The 12,449-nt window shown below is 33.8% G+C and overlaps 1 protein-coding gene across 1 annotated transcript; it reads left to right on the top strand.

Annotated features, from left to right (window-relative positions):
- The first annotated feature begins 1,321 nt into the window (after positions 1-1,321).
- On the top strand, positions 1,322-6,539 carry LOC144569650 (Phospholipid/glycerol acyltransferase family protein). The gene is made up of 5 exons (XM_078320109.1): positions 1,322-1,654; positions 2,734-2,861; positions 3,230-3,315; positions 3,998-4,135; positions 6,226-6,539. The coding sequence occupies exons 1-5, from the start codon at positions 1,395-1,397 to the stop codon at positions 6,499-6,501; spliced, it is 888 nt and encodes a 295-aa protein (XP_078176235.1). The 5' UTR covers positions 1,322-1,394; the 3' UTR covers positions 6,502-6,539.
- Positions 6,540-12,449: the final 5,910 nt, after the last annotated feature.

The following is a 12,449-nucleotide window of genomic DNA, read 5'->3' as shown; positions in this document are numbered from 1 at the left end:
GATTATTAACAAGTATAAATTTAAAATGAGTAGGGTTCAAATTAATGCCTCATGCTTTCTACGTGATCTCAATTGTACCTCACATTTTTATCTTTATTTTTTAAATTCAAATAATCAATTCGAACTGCTCAACATGATTTTCATATTAAAAAAAATTGGTAACAAAATTTTATATTTTTAAAATATTTTTACTGTTATATAGATACAAAATTATTGTTTTTTAAAAAAATTACGAACGATCTTGTACCTATCAAAATAATAGTAAAAAATTTCTCAAAAAATATAAAATTTGGTCCTTAAGAGAATTGACTATCCGTATTTTACGAAGATGTATTAAAACATCAACTCTATGCATACGGCATCATAATTCATACATAAGATCCTAATTCAAAATTGCCAAAGCAAATCATACGGCAACAATAATACCAAATGCAGATAATACATGCAAATAGGAACTTAAACATTATCTTACAATGTATATCATGACAATATAATTGAATGAGAGCAACAATGCCAAATTCATGTCAATAGTAGTAATTTGATCTTCCTTGTGTTTACTAAAAAAAATTTGATTTTCCTTGTAATCTAAGGATGTGCTTCAGAGGAGAGGAGGGGGAGAGAACGCTGTTAAAGAAAAGAGAAGGAAGAGGAGGTGAAGAGCGATCAGATTGAATCTAATCGAGGTTGTTATTCTGCTCTAGAAGAGAAAAATAAGAGAAGCAGAGAGAAGCGGAGGAGAGAAAGGGAGAACTCGCTATAGAAAAATTCCGAATTTTATCAAGTGTAAACAAAATAAACGACCGTTGATTCCTTCCTTTCCTTTCTGTTCCTTCCCTCTACGCACAGGTTTTGTAGACCACGCCCTGAGTCAACAAAGGACTGGTATTGAATTTTCGTCATAATATATGTTACATTGAGAAATGCTCTACGTGTTTGTATAAATTTCCATTAATTTTTTCGTCAGCCCGGAATTCCTTTCCAAGTTACCAACGTAGTTGGGCCTGGTTCAAAGTTGAAACAAACGATAAACACTAACTACCGTTCAATTAGCTCCATAAACTTAACGGGACTAGAGTTCAGAGAACAAGTATCCTCTCCGTTACTGTAAAAGATTCCCTTCACTTTACGGTTTGAGATTAACTACCCTCCACTTTGAGATTCGTGTCAAGTAGAGGATCTGAATTGTAAAGAATTCACTATTACGGTACCGTAGAGGATCTGAATTCAAGTTCAGATAGACGGTGTGATGAGAAGAGCGAAAACGGAAAGTCAGACTCGGACACGAATAAAAGTCCAGACTGTTGAGTACTGGTAGCCGCCTGAATTTCAGAGAGGGAGTCTGTGGAAGTTGAGGCGAAGCGAAGCCTCGGTCGCTCCCTTTTAATGCGAACGCGATGCGATGCGACAGAGCCGGGTTGGGGTGGGAGATAATGAGGCGGACCAAGGCGGCTGTGACTGGGAGAGGCGAGATGAACGCTGGGCTGGGGGTTCGGATCCCTCGCGCAATGCTGATCGGCGCCGTGGGAGCTTTCGCCAAGGTTGTTACGACGCTGTTAAATCGCACTACCGTTTACAACGCCGACACGCTGCTGCGTCTCGTCTCTTCCCGCCCACCTGGCACGCCTCTCCTCACTGTCAGCAACCACATGTCCACGTACTCTCTCTTCCCTCTCTATTAACCTTTTATTGCTTCATTGTATTGTTTATACCTGTGGGAAGGATGCGACGATATTAAGTTTTTTTTGGACAGTCAATTAATTAGAGATTGGATGAGATCACTGTAAGTGAGACATTTTTTCTTTATTTTTTTCAGTATCTTAATCATAATACTTCGGCCTTATGTTGAAATGTAACTTCCTGTAATCCTGTTTGATGAAGGCTCGTACTGCTAGCAAGAGCTATGTTAGTTTTTGTTAATGGGATGCCTTTGGGATAGATTGTGACTCTAGTAGTAGCCTTTTTCTAATGATAAACCAATAGCTCAATCAGTTAGATTTAATGAGATCTAGGTATTCAATTTGTGTTTATGATAAACCAATAATCCAAAAAGTTATATTTATGACGGGCAGACAATTCCTTCCAATAATGTTATGTTTGGTTTGCGATTTGCATGGCGACTGTAGAACTGTCAATTTAGCAATATTACGAGCGTGTTTTTGTTTTTTGGTTTGATAATGGCTTCAATCTGAGGCCCGTCTTTTATCATATTAATATTTACTTAACCAGTGCCATTGCTCTTGAGAACTCTAATTTCATTTTTTTTTTTTGTTCACAAATGTTAGTTTGGTATTTTATTGTATTAATTATTTCCAACAGTTATCATATTTGCAACATACACCTTAATTATAATGAGAAATCATCTAATAAATTAAAACTCAGAGGTTGATCTGATTGAAAAAGCGTTTACCTCAAAGCATTGATAACTATGCCCCTAACTGTAGTGAGTTCTTGTTTTCCTAGGCTCAAACAAGCCAAATATCAATCCAAGCAGATTTAGACTTGGGCTGATTTAAATGATAGCACAGAGCAAGTTGATCCCTTCTATTCTTTCTTATTAAATTGGGTTTAATGGTTTCTCCATCCAGTCTTAAATGTGCAGTGTGCTTTTATAATTCTTAGAGGGTCATGTTCTCAGCAAATAGGATAATTTGTTTGGCGTCATTTGAACACAAGTAAACTAGTCTCTGTTGCCTGTTATTATATGAGAATTTTAACAAGGAACAAATAAAACAGGTTGGATGACCCTCTGATGTGGGGTTTCAAGGGATTCCCTACAATGGATGCCAGGCTGCAGAGGTGGGTCCTCGCTGCAGAGGACATATGCTTCAAGAACCCTCTCTTATCCTATCTCTTTCGCCTAGGTCTCTTTCTTTCCACCTTTCCTTCTTTTCTACTAGAGAAATACTTACCTCTTACTGTAACATACCGACCTAAATTTTTGCAAAGTACATCAGTTTCCAATTTAGTTGTCTATGTTGATATGAACAATAAGGTAAGTGGGGGGGGGGGGGGGGGGGGGCCCGGAGGGGGCGGTGTGGATTAGCTTGCGCATCTTCTGAAGTAACGGAAAGGAGAGAGGAGAAACTACAGAGAACGCTACCGGGTTTTGCAACTATTTAGAAGATATTACCTATGTTACATTGGGGTCATGATATTTCATTTTTTCCCTCCTGTTTTGTAACTGGATTATTCCTGATCCACATTTAAAATTGTATTTTCATTGATGTAGGGAAATGTATTCCGATAACAAGAGGTGGAGGCATATATCAACAACATATGAATGAGGCTCTTCAGATCTTGAGTAGAGGCGAATGGGTTGAAATACCTAACTTCTGATTTTTACTTCTTTTTTTTGTTTTTTTTTGCCTTTGAGGCCTTATTTAGGCAGGGTAATTTTTTGTGTTAAGAGTTACTATTTTTCAGGTACAAGTTTAAAGTCCCGTTGTAATCGTAAAATTGTATTATAACCTCAAATATACAACCCTGCCCCCTCAACCCCTCCAAGAAGACAAAGGAAAACAAACTATAGGGTGTGTGTGTGTGTGTGTGTGTGGTGGGGGGGGGGGGGGGGGGGAATGAAAGAAAGAAAAGGAATTACTTCATCAGTGCATGACAATTACTAGACCCTGACAACATGTGCTTAAGTATACAACTAAGCATTGATAGGTGTAACAACAAGTGCCCATCACATTTCTTCGCTGAGAATGTAATTGGATGCCGATAATGTCAATTCTGGCCATATCTGGTGGTATGAGCTAAGCTTACTGGTTTTCAAAGTTTTTCTTGCTTGCACAAATAATCCCGAACCAAGTCCTAAAATAAGTCCCCCCCCATTAGCTTCAGTTGCTTGGTGAAGCCTCATAATGGTGGATCATCACTTGTCCATTTGGAGTGTAGTTATTCCTCAATTTTGCATTAGCTGTCCAGTTATGCCAAAGAAGTTTAAACAAGTTATGTATACATAAGAGTTGAAAAAAAATTATTTGTTTTGCTGCAGTTGCATAGTTTTCCAGAAGGAAAAGTGTCACAAGAGAGAGCACCAATCAGGCAGCTAAAATGGGGTACTGCTAGTCTTATTATGAGATCACCTGTTACCCCGATTGTCTTACCTATTGTTCACTCTGGTTTTGAAAAGGTACTTTTTTAAATTTTGAAAATAAGTTTTTACGTTAAGCCTTTTGGGGAAAAAGTCCATATATTATCTGTCTGTAAACAAGTATTTCTTGTACTGGCAAGTAATATTCAAAATTTGCAGATTGCAGTTCTTTGCACGAATCATCTGTGGCCACATGCAAAGTTGTATGTCAGTTCAACATTCGAATGTTATGGCAATGAAAATAATTGTTCATCCAATCTTCAAATTCTTTTTTATTAATTAATTCCAATTTGGTCCAAGAATTTGTCAGTATCTTACATATTGCCTCTGAACATTTGTCATCCTTCCAATTACCTGAGTTAAACAAACAGAATGTTTCTGTCCCATCATATCCTTGAGTTCCTGTGTTGCATCACTGTTGGTATTATTACTCCAGTGTACCTATACATAATAATCCGTATGCCACACATTTTTATTACTTTTTGGTAGTTAGTCCCGGGATATGTACTAGTCTTTGTTCATGAGTCAGATCCTCTTGTATTTGAACAGGAGGACAGTACATTGTGTGAGATATTACATAAACTAAGTCTAGTTTATAATGCCTATAATGCCTCCTAAAATTTAGGTTTGAAAAGCACAGCCCATAATTCCCCACATTTTATCATCAATGCCAAAGTTCTGCAGTAAAGAATGCCAGTTGTTCTATTAAGTGCTGCTAGCTTTTCTTGGGATAGTCTGATACCTTCTATTGAAATTCCAAGATCAGACTGCAATTATAAAGCATTTTAGGGACTGAATGGTAGTCAAGAAATTGAGAATTAGCTTCATTATATTTGTTGTTTAGCACACCAAGAGATTTACAACTAATAATATTAGGATTTAAAAGCTTTACATATTGCAGCCAAAGTTTAATTGTCACATGACTTGTATGGAATATTTATCCACCACTCCTTTACTGCAGAAGTTGTTTACATTTTTTGAAATCATAATTCCCCACATTTTGTGGTTCTTCTAAAGCTACCGTTTGTCATTTCATTTAATCTTCCTGTGCAGCCTGTCATACAAGTTCCAGTTACATTTTTTTCTCCATTTTCAATTTTGTTCCTGTACTAAATACATCTCTACAATAGAACAAGATTTCTAGGTCATTTACAAACAAGTCCTGATCATTAAGTCTAGAAAAAATGACCAAATTGGCCCTAATTGTTCATAGCTAGATGCATGGTTATAGAACTCGACCAAGTCCAAGTCCAAGTCCAAGTCAACTCTTGAGAGTCAGATTGAACTGAGATGGCCACCTGAGTTTTGATCAAGTCCCAACATACGATAAATTTCATAAGAAATCAACTCAAGTTACCTGAGTCGTGACCGGATCAGAACCATTTTAATGCAAGTTTCAACTGAGTTTGATCAGTAAGTTAGACAATATTCGCAATCACCATTTTGTTTTTCAACATTTAATAGCCTGAAGATATCTGTTAGAAAATTTTGACAAAATTTGCCGTACTAAATGCCTTTGACTTATTCAGTTTGATTGGGTTAAACTGTTTAATTTGTTTTTAACATGTTTACATTTACATTATTAGAAGTGAAATGTATTAGTTGAACACTTACAATTTTTAATATAGCTATCGATGTTCAATATAGTCTGTATCAAAATGAAAAAGTTTTTATTGTTGTTTTTCTTATCCATGGAGACAGGCTGACTCTGATCTTGATTGCAAATACTGTGGCTAGATTATAGATCACATACATAAGAAACCAACATCTAAACTTGTTGGGCTTGATTTTTGTTCAGGCTGGGCTTGGAAAATAAGCTGCTTATTAGAGTTGGGATGTTGGAAATAAAATTGGTACTCTTGTTTCTGACAAGGTGTTTTGATTTAGTTGAAAGTTAGCTTCCATTTGCGCTTCGCCATACAAAGGTTTAGTCAGCAAAATCAGCCCAAAAAAGAAAACACCCAGAACTTAAACTGTACTTTTGGAAATTTGGGCAAGTTTATGTCTACGTATACAGATATACTCTTTGGTCTGAACATCTGCTTCCAGGCAAAGTTGCAACAATTAATCTATATTCTGTGCTGTCTCCATTTTTTTGTGTGAAGAATAAATATTTGATTTCCCTGTAGGTTATGCCAGAAAAGCCATTCCTTTTTTGGAAAAGGCCACTTGTACCACTATGCAACAAAGAAGTAAGGATAATTGTGGGTGAGCCCTTGCATTTTGATGTTCATTCGTTGAAACAAACTGCACTCTCTGTGTCACATAAAGAGGAGGAAGAAGGGCTTAGAGGGTGGCCCGCTCTTCAGCCAGATGGGCTCCAGGAGGTGCCACAGAGATGGCTATACCGCACCATTTCACATAAGATCCAATGTGCCATGGAGATATTAAGAGCTCAGATTTAGCATTTCTTCATTTCTTTTTAAGTCTTTATTTTTCCTCTAGATCGTATAGTTTCATAGATGAGGAGGGTTCAAATGCCTCCATTTTTTGTGCCTCCATCATACTTCCGTTTTTTTAAACTTTAATAATTCAAAATGTAAAACTTAAAAGTCAAAATAAAACTGTTAGATGTGATCTATGTTATTTTCTCTATGTGCTCATAAAAAATTATCACATTTTAATTTTGTTTTTATGTGCATCAATAAGTTGAAAATTCAACGTCTAAAAATTATCCACATTAGTATGTTTTTTACAAGCTCTTGATGACAACCAAAATAAAATTGAAATGCCATGATTTTTTACATGTACATAGATAAAATGATGTAGATCATATCCAACGGTTTTATTTTGACTTTTAAGTTTTAAATTTTGAATTATTAAAGTTTAAAAAAATAGAGGCATGATGGAGGCACAAAAAATGGAGGCATTTGAACCCTTCTCTTCATAGATATCCATATCTCCAAATTAATTCCATTGTTTTATCTCCAAAAAAAAGAATACCCATTCAAACAAATGAAATTCTTTAAAGACAAAATAGGAGATTGTATTAGATTGTCTTTTTCCTTTGGAGAAGTGTATGACATGTAGATTGTAGACGTTGTAACGGACAAATGTAGATGCAGCATGTAGTACCAATAAAGAAATAATATGGCCCACTATTTATGGTTGCCATGACCTCTAAGTTGTTGGAGTCTCACATCTGATTGTTCACTTCATCATCTACTATTTATTTCCTCGAGTGAAATGGTATCTGGCAGCACTACTTATTAGACCCCTCATATAAATAATTAAATGCTTTGGAGACTTGTATGACCACGTCGAAATCAATTCCGTTTTAGTTCTAACTATTTTCCATAACTCGTAATACATAGTCTATAAGCAGTTATACCCAATCAGAAGTTCGATAGTATCCACTTGTACGATGTTGCCCATTCAATAGTGTACTTTAGGGGTGGCAAAAAAAGCTCTCGATCGTGACCTGTACTTGACTCGCTCGTTAGCAACTTGCTTATTACTGGACTGAGTTGCGAGTCAACTTGTCACTAGCTTAGTCCATAATTAATGAGTTAAAGTTAGAGTTTAGCTTTACGACTAGGCGTCAATTTGTATGAATTTGTGTGCATTTTATACAGTCCAGCTTGGTTCAGCTCGATACAAAAAGTTTGTATAATTTATTTTTTTCTTAAAAAAAGATCCAGTCAGACTCAGCGAGCTAGCCCGGACTTGTCACGATTTTAAGCTGATATTTTAACTTGAATGTCTTAGATCCAGCTCGCTCGGCTGTAACTCGGTTCAGAATTAACAAGCTGAGGTCTTAACATGGACCGAGCCAACAAATGTTGGCACCCCTACTGTACTTCGGGAAAATTATACAATTTGTTCAACAATAATAGAAAGCGAACGGTGATCAAGTGTCAAAAGGCCTTTGGCATGGATCTTTCAGCTTACATTTAACTGACTTCTCTGCGGCTTCAAATCCCATAATATTTTGAATAGAAATTTATTAAATATTATTTCGGAAACATAATTGTTGGTTTTTTCGATTTTATTAAAAGAACTGAATCATTGATTCGATTTGGGTTCTTAGAAAATGGATGCAGGGTGTACCTTCACCTTTGATTTAAAAATTGAATTAAGCAGTATTAATAAAAAAAAAAGGATACATATAAGTATAACAAGCTGTAGATACTTTATAAGAATTTATGTTGTGTCAAAATATAGTTATATACATTTCAAATTGAACAATAAATATTAAACGTTGAAGGCGTTCTGGATGATGTAAAAAATGAAGAAGAAAAACATGGCCGAGAAAATCCAACAAAAAGGTAAAAACAAATTCAGACTTTAAGGTCCTTGTTCGGCCGCGTTACTGTTTCCGTGGGAAAAAAAAAATTCAGTTGAACTGAAATTTTTTTTTTCCACGAAAACAATACTTTTCAGTTCAATTCTCATGCTCATGCTCATTCCCAATTGGAGGCTGAACAGGGCCTAAACATGGGAAGAAATAGAAGAGTATTTTCAGGAAAGAGAAAATTGGAGCAGGTGCTGGTTTCGGAGACAGCGCAGGAAATCTAAAGTTGGAGTGCGGCTAGTTAGTAGCAGGCTAATTATAAAATTCCTATGTGTAAATATTAGGATTTTTTTAAATTAAGCTAATATTATGTAAATATAAACTTTTCTTAATATTATAATTTGTTGACGGCAACTTACCGCCAACCATAAAAAAAAAAAAGGAGTAACTTTTGATAAGAACTCTAATTTCTTATTATGATCCCGTTTTGAAAAGCTCGTCGAGAGATTTAAGTGATTTATCGGGTATTACTTAAAAAAAATATTCGGGCTAAAAAAAGATAGTCTAAAGCCTCAAAATTTGAGTTCAAATATCTGAATTTCGTCCGTTATGTATTCCCTTTTATTTGAACCGAAATGGTCCCAAGGAAATTAAAATCGTGATGCAATACAGTAAATGATTTTTTTTTATCATATTTATTAGAGTAAAGATATTGTCCCTTTGAGTCTGTCTTCTAAATGTCTCCCTAACTAACTAATGCATAAAGTACAATGGGGACCACTAATTATATGGGGGGACTACTAACTACTTAGGAGACCACTTATATTTGAAAAAAATTACAACTGGCGCGCACATGTATTGATATTTATACGCGCAAATATTACCATATAATATATTAAGTATTCATACCTAATACATTAAGTATTAAAAAAAAAAATTGGACATTAACTTTCTTTTACACTCTCATCTTTTACACATTTTTAGAAGTGGGTTTTTCTTGTTCGTTTAATCTCATCAATATTTCTAACGATCTGTGATGAATTTTGCGAATCTAAAATCACAAATATTTTCTGCGTAATTTTCTCTTTCAAATGAGATCCATGATGAAGTACTTTCGGGTTCTTCGTCGTTTAAGTATTCATACCTCAGTGTGCAAATATTTATATCTTGTCATATCTAAAATGCCGAGTATTCATACTTAATAAGTAAAGTGTAAATATTTATATTGTAAAGTGTAAATGTATTGATAGGTACTGGGAGCGTCTAGGTGCTTATTACCAGCATGTACAAATTTGTTGATAAATATTGGAGATGGTTGAGGTTTATTAAAGTTTCTTTTAAACATTAATATTTGTACATAAATTCATAGGTAATACAATTGTTAATATAATTGCTATTATCTATAAATAACAATACACATCTTCATGCTTAAGTAGGAATACTAAGTGTTTTAGATATCAATAAATCAAATAAAGTATGTATGAAAAAAATAATAACATAAATGACTAGATACGAATACTTCATGTATAAACTATTGGTAAAATATATGCATCACAGTAACACCAAAATTTGACCAACTATATATGAATACTTATTGTTTTAATTATTGTTATTTACCGTTTCATATATTAATAGCTTGAATATCATCAATTTTAAAAAATGTTAAATTAAAATACATTACAGTGTAACAATTCATACTTCAATTATTAGTATGAATATTTTTCTGGGTACCTATCAATATGTTAAAGTACCAAACAAATTAATTGATTTAAGTTACATTACAACATAACAATTCAACTTCAATGTGTAAGTATGAACACTTAATGTGTTGTATATATTTTTTTAAAATGCAAATGTCATATGCAAACAATTCATATTTCAATTTAAGTATGAATATTTTATTCAGTACCTATCAATACATTCAAGCATCAAATAGATTAACTGATTTACTGATTTAAGTTACTTTACACCATAACAATTTGCACTTCAATGGATAAATGTGAATACTTGAAATTTTAGATATTAATATTTTTACAAAAACTACCGTGCTAGTGATTGTGTAGTGGTAGTCCAACCAGGTAGTTAATTCATGAAGCACATTTAGGAATTTTTCACAAATATTTTACAATATAAAAATTCACACTTTAATGCGTAAGTGTGAATACTTGATATTTTAAAAATGAATGTTTACAATAATTACAATGCCGACACTTGAGATGGTTATTACGCATCCGCTTGTCCTTGGTTTTCTGCATGTGGTCCCTATCGTAGTCGCTTTCAAGCGACGTTTGTGGCCCCCCAAAGTCAGTAGTGATCCCCCAGGTAGTTGATGCCAAAGACACATCTGTGGGTTTCTCAGAAATAATTTATAACATAAATATTCACACTTTATTGAGTAAGTATGAACACTCAATATTTTAGAGAATAATACTTGACAAGGTATGAATATTTACACACTGAGGTATGAATACTTGAACGAATAAGAACCCGAAAGTACTTCATCATAGATCTCATTTGAAAGAGAAAATTATGCAGAAGGTGTTTGTAGTTTTAAATTCGCAAAATTTCTCACAAATCGTTAGAAATATTGATGATATTAAACGGACAAAAAAAATTCGCTTCTAAAAACGTGTAAAAGATCTACTGTCAAAAATCGCTTAGTCAATAGATGTTGTTTGTGTAAAAGGAATACAGAGTCGGTCAACCACCTATTTAAACATTGCCCTTTTACTGTACTAGTAAGAGATGCACTGGCAAGAAGTAAACCAGAGCTGGAGCACCATGCAAGTTTTATGCAAGGAAATTATCAAGATACGATAGTGAGTTCCAAATCACAAATGGCAAAGCGGATACAGTTGGCAATGGTGTTCGTCATATGGAAAGAAAGGTGTAGAAGAATTTTTCAAGATATTTGCAAAACAGAAATACAAATTTCTTGGGAAATCATTAATGAAGTAAGGATATGGTTTCTTGAGAGATAAACCATTACAAGAAAGCACTTCAGAGTTATTTTATCTGTTTCTTTTAGTTAGTATTATTATTTTGCTATTCTTTATTTCTGTTTTTTTCCTTTTGTTTGTTTTGGTTTTGGTTTCGGTTTCCATTTTTGTAAATAGACTCTATCTTATGCATCTTGTGTAAGCATTGATGGAATTTGAGGGCTTGACCCTCATGTTTCTTCTTCAAAAAAAAAAAAAACGCGTAAAAGATGGGTGTACAAAAGAAAATTGATGTCCAGTTTTTATTTTTAATACTTAATGTCTTAGATATGAATACTTAATATATTATATGGTAATACATGCACGTGCCAGTTGTAAATTTTTTCAAATATAGGTAGTCCCCTAAGTAGTTAATTCCCATATAGTTAGTGATCCCTATCGTACTTTATATATCAATTAGTTAGGGGGATATTTAGAGGACTGAAGTAGGGGGACTGTTAGTTGATCCTTATTTATTATTATTATTTTTCTAAATTATCGACTTGACAGTAAATAATCAAGCGTGTCAACCAAATCAATAGTGTGCTAAACGTTAAGAAAATATGAAAGTTACCTTCAGTCAGTTTTGTAACTTATGGTTTGTGGATTGTCTTTTAAACAATATCTCTTAGGGTTAATAACGTCATCATGAAGCAAGATATGAAAAGAAATTATTAGTTTAAAAACGAAAAAAAAAAAAATACTGCATCCAAAAGGATTTTTTTTATTTTTTTTGCATGATTTAAGAAATGTTTGGCCGATAACTAAATCCCGTTAGAACTAAATCTTTAGTTTTAAAATTATTTTATAACTAGCTAATTAAATTCTAAATTAACGAAAAGGAGTCTTGTGACAAATTAAAGAATTGTATTGGAATGTTGTGTTCAAATAGTAAAAGAAGAATAAATGGATAAATAATTTTTTTTTAAATCATTGATTGAATGTCAAGTCATTAAATATATTTTCAAATCTCTGTAGATAATTTTTTCATTTTATGGGTTTCAAACTCAAAATCTTTCACATGAGAGCCATGTGTCTTTGTCACTAGATTAAAGACATATTTTTTGAATAAATAGTGTTAGTCGAGCAAGAATTAGAATATGCTATGCTTGTACAAATTCTTTGAGAGCCTGTTCGGCCG

This window comes from Carex rostrata, chromosome 18 (genome assembly GCF_964058835.1).
Source record: "Carex rostrata chromosome 18, lpCarRost1.2, whole genome shotgun sequence".
In the NCBI taxonomy this organism is placed as follows: Eukaryota; Viridiplantae; Streptophyta; class Magnoliopsida; order Poales; family Cyperaceae; genus Carex; species Carex rostrata.
This window is presented reverse-complemented; position numbering and strand designations above follow the sequence as displayed.